This window comes from Gorilla gorilla, chromosome 14 (genome assembly GCF_029281585.2).
Source record: "Gorilla gorilla gorilla isolate KB3781 chromosome 14, NHGRI_mGorGor1-v2.1_pri, whole genome shotgun sequence".
In the NCBI taxonomy this organism is placed as follows: domain Eukaryota; kingdom Metazoa; phylum Chordata; class Mammalia; order Primates; family Hominidae; genus Gorilla; species Gorilla gorilla.
Window position 1 is genome coordinate 125,167,400 of NC_073238.2, and position 19,391 is coordinate 125,186,790.

Sequence of the window (19,391 nt, forward strand, 5' to 3'; positions counted from 1 at the left end):
TTGGTGGGAGAAGAGAATAGTCCCGTTAGATATAATGGAGATGAAGTTAGAGTCTACAGTCTACAAAGGACTTATGCAAATAATGAATAAAAAACATCAGGGGCCCAACAGGTACAAGGGAGGAGAACAAACAGTTTGGGTATTTTAAGATATTCTATTAGTGGACACTCAGCGTACACTATGGAGTATCACTTTCTGCAGCTGACCCATCATCTCCATTTACTGCTGTCCATGTTATGTGATATCTGAGCTCAGACTTGTATGATACAGTTTAATGTGGAAAGAAAGGAAAAGACAATGATGTTCTTTTTGTGTCAATCAGTTTCTGGGAGGTAAAGCCAGAATATTATGCAAGGATAACTGTCCAGTAATGTTCTAGATAGATCGGTTTCACCATCTGTGCACCACATCAAAAAGTGTTTTCTGCTAGTGATAAAAATGTAAATTAAAGCAATCTTGGGATATTATAGTTATTTAAGATTTTTTTTATTATATAAAAACATCTTTAGCTGGGGAAGTAGTCTTTCATTTCTTCAGCATTTCTTTTATCTCGGTGCCCATCTTGGCAACCAGGAGAGTAATACCTGTCAAAAACCATAAAGACATTTAGCCTTCATACCTAATAATTCCCATATATAGAAATTCATTGTAAGGAAACAACCCCACAGAAACAAATGCAGTCCAGAATTGTAAACAGCCTACATGGCTTTTATGCATAAATTCTAAATGATTGCTAATGAAAGGAGGATATAAAAAACTTACATTAGGATTACTCTATTTTGTGGTTATTGTACTGTAAATAGGTATACATATGGTAAGTAATATGCAAACATTAAAACTGCAGTATTTTGGCCAGGTTGTATTTGTATTCGAGTTTTGTAGTTTCCTTTCTATTTAAAGACAACTGCTTTTGCTTAACAATATGCAGGGTGACGTAGGGCAGCCGGGACCCAACGGGATTCCGTCAGACACCCTCCACCCCATCATCGCGCCCACGGGAGTCACCTTCCACCCAGATCAGTACAAGGTAAAGAGCAAAATTGATTCTTTTCATAGTTGAACTAAAAAAAGGAGAGTAAAAGTACATTTCTTCAATTGTATTCAACCACATTCCAAGTAGAAAAAGCCTCACTACCAACTTGGCACATTACACATGAAAACATAACCAGGTCCTCCCAGAATGTTTTCAACGCTTCCAGACAGTTACTAGATTCACAGTGCGATCGCGTCGTCAGTCCATCATCTCAATTCTGATGAATCTGAAGCAACAAGAGAATTCATTTAAAAAAAAACTTGTATCTATCCTTACGTTCAGTGTAGGTGGAGACTAATGGTCATACCGTAATTCAAAGCCAAAATCATGGAACTGTCTAGCAAAATGTGTTCAGCAAAATAAAACCTACTTCTTTGCTGACATGAAGCACCTTTTTGGAGGTTCAAAGTCAGTTTTTGACAGTTTCTGAATCATTCAATTAACATTTTGCTTAATTGAAATCATGCTCTTAGTCTGAAATAGGAATTGCCGCGTCCACTCTCTCTAGGTTTGGAGGCTGCTGTGCCACCCACCCACTCAGGGAGGTCCCACAGCCTTTCTAGGGCTTCCTGTTCCCCCTGTCAAATGGGGATGGCGACACTGACCTCCTGGAGCTGACGAGGAGGTTGCAGGCGACTGTGAAACACTCAGTACCATGTCGGGCACGCAGAATATCTGGAAACTAAAATAGAAACCCCAAACGGGGAGATCTCAACTTTCCAAATAGAATCTGGTTCCCAACTCTTGAGCAGGGTGGGGCTTGGGTCCTGTGTCCTGGGTCCTGCGTCCTGGGGCGGATTTGGCAGGCAGGACCACTGCCTTGTGGGGGAAATCAACCCAGGTGGCCGAGGCTCGAGTTATGAGTGGCCGTTGACAAAAATGTCCTGGGAGGCGGCAGGGAGGGCCTCTGTCCAGCTTCTGGACGAGAGCCCAGAGCAGGTTTGATCCACGTGGAGGTGCTCAATCTTCCGAGTCAAGTTTCCCACCTTTTCTACAACCCAGGCCAGGGTGGGATCCGGGGCTGGGAATGGCCAACCTGCAGGGGCAGTTGTGTGCTGCAGGAATCCAAGGTACCCTCAGAAATGACGGGGACAAAGGACCTGCCAATTGCTGTTTCTTTCACCATTTTAGACGAAGAGAAATGGGAAAAACGTAGATCATGTTTTTGATCTATGATATTGACATGGCTTTCAACAGCCACTTTTGCTTCAAGTTTCAATATGTTCCATGTGTATCTTTTTCTCACAGGACCTCCTAGTAATGTTTTCTTCCAAAGAGTATTTTCATTAAGGCTTTTCCTTGGGCACGTTCTCCCACCATACGGATGTAAACATCTGCCTGGAACGGTGTGGGGGATAAAGGAAAACAGAGAGAAGGAAAGACAGACTTTCACTTGTACCAAGAGGAATACAGGAATTAATTTATCTTGTGAAAATCTAGAAGAAATGACACCTCTTTTCTCTTGAATTTTGAAGCTGCAAAATTTAAGAGTCATGTGTTGTAATGAATTTATGATGATTGTGTGAGGATTGATTCAATACTTTCAGCTCATGTCATGAACCCTGATTGATTTTTACCCATTACCATCCTCAAATTAATAAGCGTTTCTTATTTTTCATATTCTTCACAGGGTGAAAAAGGCAGTGAGGGGGAACCAGGAATAAGAGTAAGTCGAGTAATGAGCATGCCCCCTCCCCTGTGGCTCCTGGGCTGTCTGCGCTCTGCCAGGCACGACGGGGTGCACCGTGCACTCGGGGCCCGCACACCGCCAGTCTCTCATCCCCTTGTCCATAGCAGAACAGTATTAGCATGCATTTTTACACTGTATTTTAAGAAGTCAGTTCTAGAATTTCTTCCTCTTGGCATCATAAACACTGGCTAATCATCTTCTGAGGTTTGGGAAGGGAGCATGAAGATGGCGGAGGGGCGTGGCTTCCGCTCAGGCGCCACCAGGTTCTGCCCTCCGTCCCCTCTGTCACTGCCTGTCCTCAGAGCTCCAGCTCTCCCTCGCGGTCGCTTACCACGTGACATGACACATGCAGTCCTGGATGGGTGACAGCCCGGGAAGGCTGGCGGGTCTCCTAGGACCGTGCCCTGCACTGTGCCTGAGTTGAGCATCGCCAGGCGGTCTGGACACCATCGGGGCTGAGAACACAGAGTCCTGGAGCAGAGGATGACACGTGGGCCCTGCCGGCTGGAGGGGCCGCCCCTGGGTTGCTCCTTACGCCCCCTCTGCTCTCTCCTAGGGCATTTCCTTGAAGGGAGAAGAAGGAATCATGGGCTTTCCTGGACTGAGGGTAAACCACGCCTTTTATAACTGCAGTTGTCGGTTTGGTTTGGTTTTTTTCAATAGGCTTTCCTTTTTAGAGCTGTTTCAGATTCACAGCAAAATTTAGCAGAAAGTATAGAGATTTCCCATTATTACTCCCCACCCCCTCCCCCTCCTTCCACACACACACACAGCAGCCCCCCAGCACGAACATCTAGCCCTGGGGGCTGCACTGGCTACAATCCGTGAACCATCTTGACACACCCTCTTCACCCAGCAGCAGGTGTGCAGACGCGGCCCTCCCCGTGGAGGCGGCGCGAGTACCGCACAAAACCTTTCTGGTTGTGTGTGTTCAGCTCAGTTAGTCTGTAGTAACCAAAAATGTAGAATATCTCAAACACACATTGATTTCCGACTGTCCCAAGAGCCCAACAAAAATGTCCCTAGTTGTAAGGGTCGGGAAGGGGTCACCGTCCACGGTGATTCGGGCACCTGAGAGACAGACCTCACCTTCAGAGCCCCAGCCTGGACTGACCCCACTCACTCCACGACCACACCTAGCTGAGGGCTGGGACAGGTGGTCAGAGCCCTGGGCCCAGGAAGAGAAAGCAGAATTTTGGTGGGTATCTGGCAGTTGCTACCACTCAAAAGACCATATTTTACATTCTCCAAAAATAAGAATAGAGAGACACAGTAGAACATTAGAGTACAAGCCTTTTTATATTTTTAGTTTTTTATTGTACTATCTTTGTGAATTTCTCTGTATTTCTTTAAGTGGTAGAAATGATGCACGTTATGAAAGTATTGCTAAAATGATGTATTTCCCTCAGGAAATGAGAATCTTGGGATGGCTCTGATGTCTTCCATAGTGAAGCAGCTTTGAGATTAGGATGGATTCTGCTTTCTTTGAGACTTTTTATCATAGTCATTATTTCCCACCCCCACCCCCCACAACTTTGTAAAGGGGAAAAAAATTGTATTAATAGTTGGTATTGAATTTGGCAATTTGTTGCTATTCTTCAAAATCTGGACCTGAGACTTGTTCAATCTGTCCATCAGCATTTTGCTGTAATCACAGCCAGGTGCCGTAGTCAAGCCCTCTGGAAATGTCTACTGCATATTCTGAGCTGTTTGCTTCTGTTTTTTGTTCATTCCAGGGTTACCCTGGCTTGAGTGGTGAAAAAGGATCACCAGGACAGAAGGTAAGTTGGATGCATGAACTGCAATCTGCTCTGGGCCCACGACATCCCACAGAGGTTAAATAAATAGGCGTTGGCATCTCAGGAAAGAAAATTGTCTCCAGAAGAAAACATTGAAAATGGTTCTTGTATTTGCAGTCACAAAGATAATCCTGCCTCACAATACTTGAACTGGGTCATTACCTTGGCTCTCATTTTTGCAAACTATCTTTTGGTTCCTCCCTTTCAAAGTGTCCGTCACTCGACCCCACCAGCCATGGCTTCTATATCGTCCAACCTCACACCCCTCCTCCATGTCCTTGTCACTCATAGGAAGCTCCTGGACTTGGTGACCCAGGGTCCACCTAAATTTTTTTATAGATTGACCCATACTGTGACACTTCATTTATGTTTAACGACAACCCAATTATTTTTATCATGAGTTCTGTGGACAGATTTTTGGCTTTTTTTTAGGAGAAAAATGTTATGTAAGAAATGTATTATGAGCCAGGCGCAGTGGCTCATGCCTGTAATCCCAGGACTTTGGGAGGCCTGAGGAGGGTGGATCACCTGAGGTCAGGAGTTTGAGGCCAGCCTGACCAACATGGTGAAACCCTGTTGGTCTACTAAACAGGGTTGGTCTACTAAAAATACAAAATTTGCCAGGCATGGTGTGGGTACCTGTAATCCCAGCTACTCAGGAGGCTGAGGCAGGAGAATCACTTGAACCTGGGAGGCAGAGGCTACAGTGAGCCGAGATCGCGCCATTGCACTCCAGCCTGGGCAACAAGAGTGAAACTCCATCATAAAATAATAATAATAATAATAATGATAAAATTTTAAAAAAGAAATGCATTATGAATCTAGGTCAGATTTAGAACCTTCTGAACTCTAGGTCATACACAATGTTTTAGTTCAGTGGTTGATGCCTTTTCACTGTCCACTGTGCCTGCGGGTCCCACCCCACAGCACACGCCTCCTACGGCAGGCCCAGCAGGCTCCGCAGACACCACCACTGACAGCCCCTTGGGTCTCACATCACACTCATGCCAACATACACACAAAGACGTGTAGCTTCACATGCATGTAACGGAGCAACAAAAGAAATGACCGTGTCTGTGCTGCTCTGCCCAGTGCCCCTTAGAGAATGTTCCACGTCGGCAGGTACACATCTGCCTCGTTCTTTAAAGCTGCAGAGAATGGCAGTCAGTAGATGCGCCATATTTCCTTACCCCCTCGAGGTGGTTTTCATATTTCCAGCAAACATGCAGTCACCTCGGTGGTACACAGGGCTTGGTTGCCTGCCCATGGGCTAGTATGTCCATCACTCAGTCCTAGTAGGTGCACAGAGATAGAGTTTTATCAAAATCACTAGCCTCAGAATCACAACTCCGTTGAATCCTGTTCAGGGCTGCACAGAGAGTAGTGTGGCATCTGGAGGCCCATGGGCTTCAGTTAGCTGGTACAGAAGCTCGGCAGGCCTGGTGGGGGTTCCGCCATGCTTGTTCCAGGACCACAGATGGACCTGCCTCCCAGACTCGCTTTCTGACCTCCACTGGCTCTAGACACAGACCGTCTTGACCCAGCATTCTGCTTTTGACCATTCAAACTTAACACCAATCTTGCTGACTTCCTGCAACCTCAAATGATCATACTGTTCCCATTCGTGTTATTTTATGCTAAACTCAGCCCAGGGAGCCAATGCCAGGCTTTGCAGTAATCACACCCAGCCTTTCATAACATCAGTTACTGATCGGAGTACTCCCAAAGGCAGCACACCTAGAACAAGAGCTATCCAAATGCACCCCACCCAGAGGCCACATTCTAGTTCATGGCTTAGGAAAAGCAAATGTTGTAAAGGGACAGAGGCTAAAGCAGACATTATCGTTCAAAAGTAACCCGTTTCCACCTACCCCATGTGATTAAAGTGCTGCTGTTAATTTCCTACCATGTGCTGGTAAAATTATAATTATCTTTAGTTTTCCATCTTCAACACAAGGGACTTGTAGTATTTAAAAGTGCATTTCCAGGTGCCTGTAATCCTAGCAGTTTGGGAGGCCAAGGTGAGTGGATCATAGAGAACAGGAGTTCAAGACCAACCTGGCCAACATGGTGAAACCCTGTCTCTACTAAAAATAAAAAAAAATAAAAAAAAATTACCTGGGTGTGGCGCATGCCTATAATTCCAGCTACTCAGGAGGCTGAGGCACGAGAATTGCTTGAACCTGGGAGGCAGAGGTTGCAGTGAGCCAAGATCGCACCACTGCACTCCAGCCTGGGAGAGAGAGTGAGACTGTCTGTCTCAAAAAAAAAAAAAAAAAAAAAAGGGCAGTTCCACAGAGCTGCTCCCTGGAACTCCAAAGTTAATGAAAGACAAGATGCTGTGTAAACAGTGGCCACCTGGCAGCTCCAGGGCTGGGGCCCAGATGTGAGGATGGTGAGGCGTCAGGCTTTCATTTCCCAGCTTACTTTCTGCAGTTGCAACAACTCGGGAAGATGCAGATATTTCCAGTTAAGTGGGTTACAGGGAGGCAGTTTACTCAACTATAGAAATGGGAAATAGGCAGACATACACAAATGACGCAGCCGCCCTGCTTGTGAGCACCGATCTGCACCACAGCTATGTCCGCCCTCTGTCATCTCACTGCCCAGTTGGCCATCACTCCATGACTTTCAGTTGTTCCCCACCCAACACCTCCCCCCAGACACCAAAAGCCCCTCCAAGGAGCAACTGCTCGGTGACATAAACAGTGCATCAAAATGGGAGGAACCAGAAAAGAAAAGATATCCTGGGTAGGAACTTGCCCTCCTCTACATAAACACAGAATTGATCGCCTGTCATCCCCACTGAGATTGTCAGAACTTCTATTAGTTCCAGCCTTTTCTAAAAAGGAATGGAGACGTAGCGTTTATGAATTTGGTTATATTCAATTTTCTGAGAAATTAGAGATGGTTTCGTCTCCTCTTTCTAGGGGAAACATATCTTTACTAACTGAGCAAATGCTGTCCACAGTGTTATAATTTTAAAATAACTCCACAGAGTTATCTTAAAAAGTGTTCATTGAGACCTAGTCTCCTTTGAGGAATACATGCCACACCAACACGCGTCGTGTTGTGGGAAGTCCCCCCTCAATAGGACCATTGTCCTCTATGAGGACTGTCCAGGACTTCAGGGATGTTGCATTTGCACCGGCTGCAGTGTTGATGACTTGGGCTCTCACCAGATGCAGCCTCAGTGTTCCCTGTGGCTGTGTGTAGGTTTCCTCTGCAAAGCTTGAAGTGGCAGACATGACCTCAGATTGAGTTCTTTTATGGAACTCTCACTAAATTGCATCTCATTTGCAGGCTGGCAGGGTTTCTTTGCAGAGGCGCCTCTTTCAAGAGGCACATGCGTTCTATTTAGCCTGACAGGTGCTCCCTCGGCCACTGAAATGAGAAGGGTACAACAGGCAAATGAAGAACAGAAAGATAACAGGCCAGTTCACACCACGAGAGACAGCAGACTGCTTTTAAGCTTTAGAAGCATGCGTCTCCCTAAAAAAGTCTAGCCGTACATTCTTTTCATCTGTTTGTGTCAGCTAGTCCCTGAGGACTTCTGCCCAAGGACTTTCCTTACTCCAGTTATTTCCACCCTTGAAAAACATAAAATCAACCTTGTACTCCTAAAATTGCATAATCAGAACTTCCTATGAATCATATATACGACCTCACTGAATTCAAATGAGTGGTAAGTTATTAGATTTGGGGGAGGGCCGGGGAGAAAGGAGGTTGCAGTTTCAAAGCCCTTCACAGTTATCCATTCTAAAATAGTGATCTGCATGTCAGTCTCCTGACTTCAGCTTCCCCTAAGGGTGGGCTCTGTGGTGAGCTTGCTAGCAGGAGTACAGACCTTGCCTGGAAGCGGGGTCCACTGGGTCCTTCCCAGGGTGGTCGCCAGCCTGACTCTGGGAGCGCCTGTGTGATTCCTCCTTGGCCATCCCTGCGCCTCCCCGACCCTGTTGTGTTTGCCACTGAGAAACAGAGAGGAAAAAGTTTTGATCGTCATTTTGACTTAGGGTTCCCGCCTATCTGGGTTTCACTGCCAGTGGTCTCAGATGAACCCTGAGGGTGCATTTTCTCCTTAAGTCGTGCATAACCCTCAGCCTGCCCCGAGTCAGTTGACCTGTTGACCTGCCGCTGGGAACTCCCCTGGAAAGTTTTAGCTCATTGCTTTGGCTCTTGGGGTTCCAGCTGCCTCAGAGGAATCCTGAGTGCTCCTTAAGTTGTCCCCCTTCCCCAATGGGTTTTCTATAATGCCCAGTGCATTTCAGATGGTTCAAAGTGCCCATGCTGTCTTGGACCCTTCAGCAGAGATGGCAACATGTGGTGTCTGGGGTGCTTGTTTTGTTTGCTGAGGATGCCACAGCATAGGTGTGTGATGCTCGTGGCCCAGAGTGAAGCTCAGATTTGACAAATTCCAAGGCACCCTCTGAGCTGGCCAGTCTGTGTCTGTGCTCACGGCTCCCACTGAGTGTCCAGCTGCCAGCTCCTGTCATGCCAGGTACTTGAGGATTCCTAGCTTATCTTATGACGTGGCCTCTAAATAGGACCTCATTTTTAAAATCACAGAAGTTTGTCTTTACTTTTGAGTCTTCAGCTCCACCTAGCGTGAGAGAAAGTCCGGGTCCAAACCACAGGACCACAACAACACACACAAAGTGAAGCCAGTCTCAGTTCAGTCTAAAAAACATGACTTTCAGCACACCTGCTCCTGGGTGTCAAGATAACCTCGAAAGTTATCAGAGAATGGACCTTTCTTATACCTGTGGCATCTGTCATTCTGAATTTTGAGAGCTGAACCACGCATGTTCTTTAAAAGAGGGAATACATGGCTGGATTTTTAGAGAGCTTTACTCTTCTGTCCAGATACCTCATGATATGACTCAATGATAAACTTTTTCTTTCAAAAAATGTTTAAGGGAATGAGAAAACAAAACTTAGTGTTATAGTTGTTTTCTATTTTTGAAACAGGGTCCTGCTCTGTTGCCAAGGCTGGAGTGTGGTGGTACCATCACAGCTCACTGCAACCTCAAACTCCTGGGTTCAAGCGATCCTCCCACCTCAGCCTCCCAAGTAGCTGGGACTGCAGGTGCATGCCACCATGCCCGGTTACATTATGTATTTTTTGTAGAGGCAGGGTTTCACTATGTTTCCCAAGCTGGTCTCAGACTTCTGGGCTCAAGTGATCCTCCCACCTTGGCCTCCCGAAGTGCTGGGATTACAGGCATGAGCCACCATACCCAGCAGAGATTTTTTTTAATGAAGAGAATAAAACTCTAACTTAAGAAACCTTAATGCGTCTATTTTGGTACTAAATGAAGATTTTCAAAACCTACCCTGGGGGAGAGTTTCAACAGTTGGTTCAGGTTGTCAACACCTGACCTCACTGATCAATCATAAAAGCAACCCGGCACTCATATCTTCTGTAGGAGAAGAGGTGCCCAGCATCCTCCGCAAACGATCCCTGCTGAAAAGGGGAACCTGCACCTAGGGCAGCCTCCAGCCCTAATGGCTCACGTGGAGGAAACGTGGGGTTAGAAGAACAGATTGTACAACACCACGGGGGTGAGACTCACTGCAGCCCACCACACAGAACATCTGCAGCACAGATGACCCAGTGTCTTCAACAACCACAAAATGATACTAAAAACATAGAAAGGAAGAAGGGACTATTGTGAATTAAGTGAGAATTCAGAGACATAGCATCCAAGTGTTATATTTGGACTTTTTTTGCTCCTGGTTCTATCAAAGCAACCTTAAAAAGACACTTTTGAGACCCAAGTCAGGGAAAATTGAACACAGACTGGGTTAATACATGACTTTAATAAACTGTTGTTAATTTTGTGAGGTATAATAATGCTATTGCGGTCGTTTTTTGGAGTTATACATCAGAGACAAAAATTAAAAGCAAATATCTTTCTTGCAGGGAAGCCGAGGCCTGGATGGCTATCAAGGGCCTGATGGACCCCGGGGACCAAAGGTGAGCCCGTTTCTCATGTCTTTGCCACTTATGGTGTCTCGCCCACCCTGGCTGGCCTTACTCCCCTCCTGATGGTGTCTTGTGGAGGCATCCCCTGCCCTAAAAAGTACAAGATCCCCAAATACACGGCCTCTGACACTGGACAGACGAGGTGGATGGTGACCTACGAGCCACGTGTGCTCCCTGCCAGGGAGAAGGGTGCCACCTGCCACTCAGGGCCACGTAGGGGTGCGCTCAGGCACAGAGGAAGCCAGCAGCCCTGGGGAAGGCAGGCTTTGTAGTGACAAGAGGGTGCGGTGCCCCTGGTTTCCAAGGGAGGATGTGGCTTGTGTGAGTAATTCCTGGGCTTGCAGGGAGGGGAGACCATTAGGTGGAGGACCAGGTGGGTGCTGCTGGTCCAGCTGAGAGGGGAACGCACCCATGGGGAACCTGGGTGGGGGCACATCTGGAGAGGACTTCTGAGCCGGGTGAGGCTCAAAGAGGTGAAGGTGGTGCGTGGGATGCTGCCTTATGACAAATGCTGCCTTACGACACAGATGGCGCTCCACGGGGGTCCTGCAGCCGCATCATCTCCCAGCCCACCCTCGCCAGGCGGCTCGGCTATCACTACCCAAAATGTAATAGTCTGAACTACAGAAAGCACAGTCTCCTGGCATTCGACAAGGATTTCAAAATGAGATGAGCCCCTGCCTGTCTTGTTCTCTTTGGGCACCTGTGGCTGGTGGCTGGGATGCCAGGCTCTGCCACCCTAGCATGGGGATGCTGCCCCAGGCACTGTCTGTGGTTCCACTGGTTGAAATAGCTGCTCTGCCAGCCTGACGGTCCACGCTCGGGTTTCTTCTTTGGAAATATGTGTACTGTCAAAAACTCCAAAAGGCTATTCTCACATCCTATTTTTCTCTTTTCTTTCTCTAGGGAGAAGCCGGAGACCCAGGGCCCCCTGGACTACCTGCCTACTCCCCTCACCCTTCCCTAGCAAAAGGTGTGTGAACAATTTCACCTGCATAGTTCAGCATCGCATACACATTCTCTCCTGTTAGGGACACAGAGCTATGAACTTTCAAGACAGATATTCTAAGCAACCCTAAAACTTAAAGTATAATAATAATAAAAAAAATAAAAAATAAACCACGAAATTTAGAACATAACTTCATGTACAATTTCCCTCACGCTTAAATGTGTCACAGGGAGATCTTCATGTTGCCTGTGCCTGAGACAGTCCTCACCACCTACACGTGAGAAATCCCCTCCGTTGGGGAATTCTTTCATTTCTGCTTAACTTGTAGAGTTCTAGTTCTGCCGTCTGGACTATCACTAAAGATATCCAGGGGCAGCAGCCCCAGCCACCTTCGGATTTTTTCTCCAAATGTACCAAGGTTCTTAAGCCCTCTGCTTGCCAGCCCGACACCTGGGATTGATCATAACTCATAACCAGTGAACAGTCACATGCTTTCAGGCTTCAAGGCAACTAAATTCCCAGATATTTACACGTAGCAACCACTCCCCACTGTCACAGTTGACCTTGGAGTGTAAACGAAGGACTTTGCACATGTCGTCACTAATGCTCATCTTGTTATTAAGGCTCGGCTTCCAAATTGGCGAGATCATATGGAAATCTGATCCTAGTCCTGCAACTAGAGCACTTGGCTCTGAACCTTGTAGAATGCGCATCCTTCTAGGTTAAAAAAAAAATGTTTCGAGAACCTCCTCCTAATAATCGTGCATATATATCTTTGCGGATCATTGGCCCATGTTATAGTCAGCTCTGTGAGGACAGACATTTCAGCCCGTCTTGTTCACTGCTGTATTCCCAATGCCTGGAACAGGATAGGCACAGAGTTGGAGCTCAGCAAACGCCTGACTGTGTGAGTGACGACATGCAGAAACATATATCAGACAGGCATTGTGAAGGGTAGGGTTTTTTAAATACAGACGCTCTGGTGTTTACCTCTTGAACTCAGCAGGTCACCTGGTCTCCCTGTCCTCTAAGCCTAGGTGTCAAGAATTCACCTCCCTGCTTAGAAGCGAGCCCTCTGTCAGTTTGATAATGGCTTTGCATGTCTTCATCCAATGCTGATCAAAACACAGGACAGAACAGGGCCATGGGCAGTGCCTCCAGGAGCCCCTGAGATGTCTGTCTGGGGAGGCGTGGAGCCATGAATGGGGATATTTTGAAATCCATGCTCAGCTTCCATGATGCCCGTAACTACGAAGCTGGCATTTCCTGCCTCATACATGGCGCACACCTGGCTACCAAACCTGAGACCCACTAAAAAGAGCCATGAGCCCACTTTGACTTGACTCATTATTAATAATTTTGGTAAAAAGGAAATATTCTGTTTGAGATTTTAAGAACATAATTTTTAAGTTAATGCTGGCGATGTTTCTTTTGCATTTTTTAAAAATGTTGCTGACTGAGAACCCAACTCTCACCAACCCCTCCCTTCTCACCGTACTATATTCCTGGAATTCACACTGCAAAGGCGGGTGCTTTCAAAATTCACTTTTTCCCGCAAGCGGATTCAGAAATGCGGAGGTTGCCTGCCGCCTTTTCTACCGGACAACATTCCCGAGTTATTGGTGAGCTGGAATGTGACTGACTTGCATTCCAGGGTTTCTTAAAGTCAAAGGTTGACTAACCAGCAGATTCCCTCAGGGAAAAGAGGCAGTAAATGTATCTTTTTCAAGGTAACATTGCATGAACTTGTCAAAAGACAAAAAGGAGAGAGGGGTTTGTATTAAAAGAAATGATTCCAAGGTACCTAGAAATAAAAGTAATCTTGCTATTCTTCCAAACAAGTGAGAAGGTCTGTGGCTTTCAATTTTGTGTCTTTTTATGGAATCATAACAATGGCTAACAGGTGTGTAGGTCACACTGTGTGCCAGGCGATGCTCCAAGTTGTCCTAGTTGTACTTTTCAGTGTGTTTACCCCTCTGGGTGACGCTGTGAGGTGGAGATGGACTTGGCTGCGTTTACTGAGGGAGAGATGGAAGCGCAGGGTGTTGAGTTCCTTGCCCAGGGTTGCCTTTAAGTGGAGGAGCCAGGTTCAGGCCCAGGGCCTCTGGCTGCGGAGCGCAGCCCCCTGCACACTCGGCACGAAGCTGCCCGAGCAGGAGACACCATACACGGAAGTCAGGCCTTCTGTCCCTTGCACGTGCGACTTCAGTGTGACGCCCAGCAAGCCCTCTCCTTATTTTAAGGAACTTCATAAGATGACATGCAGAGTGAAAGCTTTCCTAGAAATTCCTAATGCCTACATGATAAAAAGTCCTATTTTCTTCTCATTCTTCTCATCTTTCCCAATTATAGTCTAGAAAAAAGTGTGTTCTACAGTAAAGCGTTGCTATTTACACAGCAAAGGAACATAGCCATGCCACTTTGTCTTTGTTTGTTCAGGGGTGAAAGTTTTTAAAAGCCAAATTTTGTTATGCATCCAGCAGACAGGGATGAGAAGAAGAGCCTAATAGGGTTAAAGCTGGGGCTGAGGGGCAGAGTGGGGTGCAGGGAAGTGAGGCCTCCTCGCTCCCAGGCCTCCAGCAGAATTGGCAACCACATTAGTTCCTTCTTTATTTGAGCTTTGGACTCACCTACTTCCTCACCCGGTTTTCACTAATCCTGTTCCCCTGCTGGAGAATGAGCCCCTTAAAAAGAGAGACCACCCCATGTATTAATCATCTTAACTCCTCATCAGGCCGCATACAGCATATGGAGCATTTGGTAAATATGTAGTCAGTGAAAAAGTGAACGCCAGCTGCGATCTGTACACCACGGTCTTGTTCTTACTGTGGGACTTGTTTCCCTTCCAGGTGCCAGAGGTGACCCGGGATTCCCAGGGGCCCAAGGGGAGCCAGGAAGCCAGGGTGAGCCAGGAGACCCGGGCCTCCCAGGTCCCCCTGGTCTCTCCATCGGAGATGGAGGTAATGTGGTTTCATAATATCAACACCGGAGACCCAAAGCACCTGCGCTCAGGTCCTAGCACACACAAGTGAGACTTCATTGATGACGTAGCTATGTCGTTACTTTTCCCCACTGACTAGTCTTAGCGGCTCTAAGGAGCCCCGCACACATGCTTTGGACACCTTCACAGAACCCCCGCACATATGACAGTAACTCCCCAACTAGGTTAGATGGTGCCACCATGAGTAACTGGCATGCTTCCACCTGTGGGTTGGGAAGAGAACGGAGAATCATCAGGTGTTGTTGCCCAGTGTTGATCACAACTATCAAGCCATTATTTGAGGGGCAAGGAGAGGGGTGTTTTTAATGTTGAAAAAGGATAATGAACTATACCAATGGCTTCTACCCATCGGAGTTATTGACGGGGCCATGAAGCCCGCTAGTGCCCCAATGGGCCCCTCTGGACACGAACACAAAGGCAGCGGTGTGGTATGGGAGACTCACGCTGCAGGTGAATGCTGTTTGGTTTCAGATCAGAGGAGAGGCCTGCCGGGTGAGATGGGACCCAAGGGCTTCATCGGAGACCCCGGCATCCCTGCACTCTACGGGGGCCCACCTGGACCTGATGGAAAGCGAGGGCCTCCAGGACCCCCCGGGCTCCCTGGACCACCTGGACCTGATGGTGAGTGGAGGGAAACAAAAGGGAGGGTGTATCTTAATGTTCAGATGAAGCCCAGTCCCAGCCGGATGTTATTTGGGATTCTCTGCTAAATGACTCTGGGAACGAATCCAGTAGGCCAGTGATTAGGGTGCAGTGGATCCAGGTAGATTAGGGTATAGTGGGTGCTCTCTGGGGTCCACGCAGAAGCTGGGGATGGAAGCTGAAGCCCTGTAAGCCTGTGAGTATCACAGCCCCGTGGATGCCACACAGTGAGGTTTAGTTGCTGCAGCTTCGGTGAAATCCATCCTTCAGTGAAACATCTGAGCTGCGCAGTCTGGAAACAGATGTGAGCTGACATTGCTGCCTCTGTGTCGGGGTGATACATTCCACAAACCTAATCCAGGGTGAGGGCCTCACCCTTGACTGGCAGCCTCTCTCCTCTGTTACTCCAGCACGTTTAAGCCACCTTGATAATCTGCCTTCTCAGCCCGTGCACAGCCAAAGCTACAACTGAACAGATGAGAGTACCTGGTGACAAAAAGAGATGGCTGCATTATCTGCAAAAATAAGTGACAGCCGTCCACCAAGGCCCAGACAAATGCCCATGAAAGTCCATAAAGCCGGCAGGCACAGGAGTGTGGACCCACCTGCCACCCAGTAGTGCATCCCTGAGTCAGCAAAGATGCTCTTTCAGGTTATAACGTTAGGTGACTCAGCTTGAGTTGAGAATGACCTGTCTCAGGCAGCAGGGAAACATGCAGTCCCGCCTGGAGCTTGCTGTCAGAAAAGGCTGTTCTTTCAGCTTCAGCATTCAGAGAATTATGCTTTAAAGACCAAGCTTGTCCAACCCACGGGCCACATGCGGCCCAGGACGGCTTCAAATACAGCCCAACAAAATTCATAAGCTTTTTAAAAACATTTTTACAATTTTTTGTAGCTAATCAGCTGTATTAGTTCGTTCTCACGCTGCTATAAGAACATACCCAAGACTGGGTAACTTATTAAAGGAAAGAGGTTTGATTGACTCACAGTTCTGCAGGGCTTGGGAGGCCTCGGGAAATTTACAATCATGGCAGAAGGGGAAGCAAACATGTCCTTCTTCGTGGCATCAGGAAGGAGAAGTAAGGAGTGAAGAGGGGAAAAGCCCCTTATAAAACTATCAGATCTCATGAGAAACTCACTCGCTATCGTGAGAACAGCATGGTGGAAACTGCCTCCATGATTCAATTACCTCCTGTGAACCAGGTCCCCACCGTGACATCTGGGGATTATGGGAACTACAACTCAAGATGAGATTTCAGTGGGGACACAAAACCTAACCGTATCACCAGCTAACATTAGTGTTAGTGTATTTTATGTGTGGCCCAAGACAATTCTTCTTCCAATGTGGCCCAGAGAAGGCAAAAAATTGGACACTCCTGCTTTCGATGTTGTGAAATGCCTAATCGGAATATTTCATTCTCTCACAAGAGTGAATATAGGAGACATTGGGAGAAAATAAGAGGTCATAGTCTCTTTCTGTGTGACGTTGACCAAAAGTTAACAGCCTCTTCTTTCCAAAGTAGTTTACTTTAAATTCCCTGACATTGCCCCTAATAATCTCTTATAGCCTCCTACCTTTGGGGAGGAAAAACACCATGTTTGCTAGTGGACAGTGTTTGGTTTCAGTAACAGGTCAAAGTCTCTGTTTTTTTGTTTGTTTGTTTGTTTGTTTGTTTGTTTGTTTGTTTTGAGACGGAGTCTCGCCTGTCACCCAGGCTGGAGCGCAGTGGCATGACCTCGGCTCACTGCACGCTCCGCCTCCCGGGTTCACTCCATTCTCCTGCCTCAGCCTCCCGAGTAGCTGGGACCCAGGCGCCTGCCACCACGCAGCTGGGACCACAGGCGCCCGCCCCCACGCCCGGCTAATTTTTTGTATTTTTAATAGAGACGGGGTTTCACCATGTTATCCAGGATGGTCTCGATCTCCTGACCTCGTGATCCGCCCGCCTCGGTCTCCCAAAGTGCTGGGATTACAGGCATGAGCCAACGCGCCCGGCCCAAAGTCTCTGTTTTAATTGTTTGTTTTTGGAAGATTACTTCTCTTTGACATATCTAGAAGGAAAATCATTGGAGTTATTAGAGGCAATATCTTCTATTTAAAAAGTAGTAGTCACTTCTCTGTGTCTGTTTTATATTATAAAGTAAAATTTTAACTTAATATGCTTTCTACTTTCCCAATTTTTCTTCAATCAGAAAACCCACATATTCCCACATTATTTTGAAAATTTTTAGGTGCAGATATTTCCCTGGATCATGAACCTGCCAAAGAGTCTGAGCAGTGTGAACTTTATTTTTTTATTTTATTTTATTTTATTTTGAGACAGGGTCTCGCTCTGTATCCCAGGCTGGAGTGCAGTGGTATGATCTCTGCTCACTGCAACCTCCACCTCGTGGGATCAAGCGATCTTCCCACTTCAGCCTCTTGAGCAGCTGGGATTACAGGCATGCACCACCACCATGCCTGGCTAATTTTGTAATTTTGGTAGAGACGGGGGTTTCACTATGTTGCCCAGGCTGGTCTTGAACTCCTGAGCTCAGGTGATCTGCCCACCTCGGCCTCCCAGAGTGCTGGGATTACAGGTGTGAATCACCACACCTGGCCTTTAATTTTTTTTATTATCCTGGACTGCTGTGATAAGAGCTAGGTTTCTATGAGCATTATATTTCCTAAGCAAATGGTATCTTTTGAGTTTTCTTTTTCTGGAGCAGAACATGACACGTTAAAAACAAAAGCATACAAATATTCCACTTTAATGGCCAGGCATGGTGGCTCACACCTGTAATCCCAGCGCTTTGGGAAGCCGAGGGGGTCCGATCACCTGAGGTCGGGAGTTCGAGACCAGCCTGACCAACAGGGTGAAACCCCATCTCTACCAAAAATACAAAATTAGCCAAGTGCAGTGGTGCATGCCTGTAATCCCAGTTACTCGGGAGGCTGAGGCAGGAGAATCACTTGAATCCGGGAGGCGGAGGTTGCAGTGAGCCAAGACCGCACCTTTGCACTCCAGCCTGGGGAACAAGAGCAAAACTCCATCTCAATTAAAAAAAAGAAAAAATCCACTTTAAAGAACTGTGATCAAAGGCTAACATTGCCATTATTCCTGTAACTAAATTCCATTTTGATAAAGTCACAGCATATGCCATCTTGCTTTTCAAGTCTTGCTTAGTAAATCCATGGTTTACTAGCATAAGTCAACTGCGAACAATTTAATTTCTGATCTGTAGTGTGGGCTGATGAGGAAAATAATAAAATGAATGGCATCAGATCAATGTTAGCAGCTAAAAAGGTTAAAAGCATACAACTTAAGTCCTCTAATTATATATATTACCCCTGTGAGACACATGGTTTCCAAATCAACATTTTTAAAGCAAGTTCTTACACAAAAAGTAGTCCACCATAATGGCCTTTAGAAAATGTGTGTGTGGTTGTAGTTTAGTAGGAATGACCTTGATTCCCATGGAGTTCTCTGACTTTTCCCCTGGAATGAAATTGTTAGATTCCTCTCTTGTTAACTACATTTCATCCTGTTTTATAGGTTGCTACTGATGAAAACCAGAGTTTTTAGTCTTTTGCAGCTCCAGTAAAATCAAACCACGAAGACAGTTTTCTTTCTGGGTGAAATATTTTGCTTCCCCCTGTTCTAGTTCAGTTAGCTGAACTGAGTTCTGGGAAGTTCTGTTCCACGTAGAAAAAGTCAAAATAGGCCTGGCTTGTTTGGCCAGGGGCTCTTTGTGGAAATCATGTTGCAAACATCTAAGAGGCACACTGCTATTCTATAGGACTTACTTAAAATGACTAATATATTAGAGAAAAGGAGAGCAGCAGGGGGCAGAGGAAGGCTGTCACCTTCAGAGAGCCACTGTGTCCCTTTGGGACTAAATTTGCAAAGCATCCAGTGCTTCCATTGTAAGGAGCTCCCACAATCTCTTTGTCCTGAATGAATGACGTGTCTCAGATTGACAATGGTGACATCTCTGAAGTGTGTGTGGTGAAATTTCTCTCTACCTGCGACACTGCACGTCTCATCACACAGAGGGAGAGCTTGGAGACATAGAACAAAGCTCACAAAAGTCCACAACTGACCGGACACGCAGCTGACCTGGTCACCGGTCACCCTTTGTCCCCAGCAGTGCGGGGTGTGGCCGCCTCTCCTCCTGAGACACTGTCTTCTCCCCTCCACTCCCGGGAAATCCCACTGGCCCCCGACATCTCTCCCCTGAAGTCCCTGCCCCTCCCTGCACTCCCCCCCGGATGAACTCATCCTCCACATGAAAGTACGTGCAGTGTGTG

The 19,391-nt window shown here is 46.8% G+C and overlaps 1 protein-coding gene across 1 annotated transcript in view; it reads left to right on the plus strand.

The window, feature by feature from the left end:
* The window catches only part of COL4A2 (collagen type IV alpha 2 chain), a 205,353-nt gene that overhangs the window by 128,953 nt on the left and 57,009 nt on the right, over positions 1–19,391 (plus strand). Inside the window, exons 13-20 of the mRNA XM_004054731.5 lie at positions 929–1,027; positions 2,664–2,699; positions 3,280–3,330; positions 4,460–4,504; positions 10,446–10,499; positions 11,415–11,481; positions 14,307–14,417; positions 14,930–15,079. Of these exons, the coding sequence (XP_004054779.5) occupies positions 929–1,027; positions 2,664–2,699; positions 3,280–3,330; positions 4,460–4,504; positions 10,446–10,499; positions 11,415–11,481; positions 14,307–14,417; positions 14,930–15,079 (613 nt within the window). The remainder of the gene's footprint in view (positions 1–928; positions 1,028–2,663; positions 2,700–3,279; positions 3,331–4,459; positions 4,505–10,445; positions 10,500–11,414; positions 11,482–14,306; positions 14,418–14,929; positions 15,080–19,391) is intronic.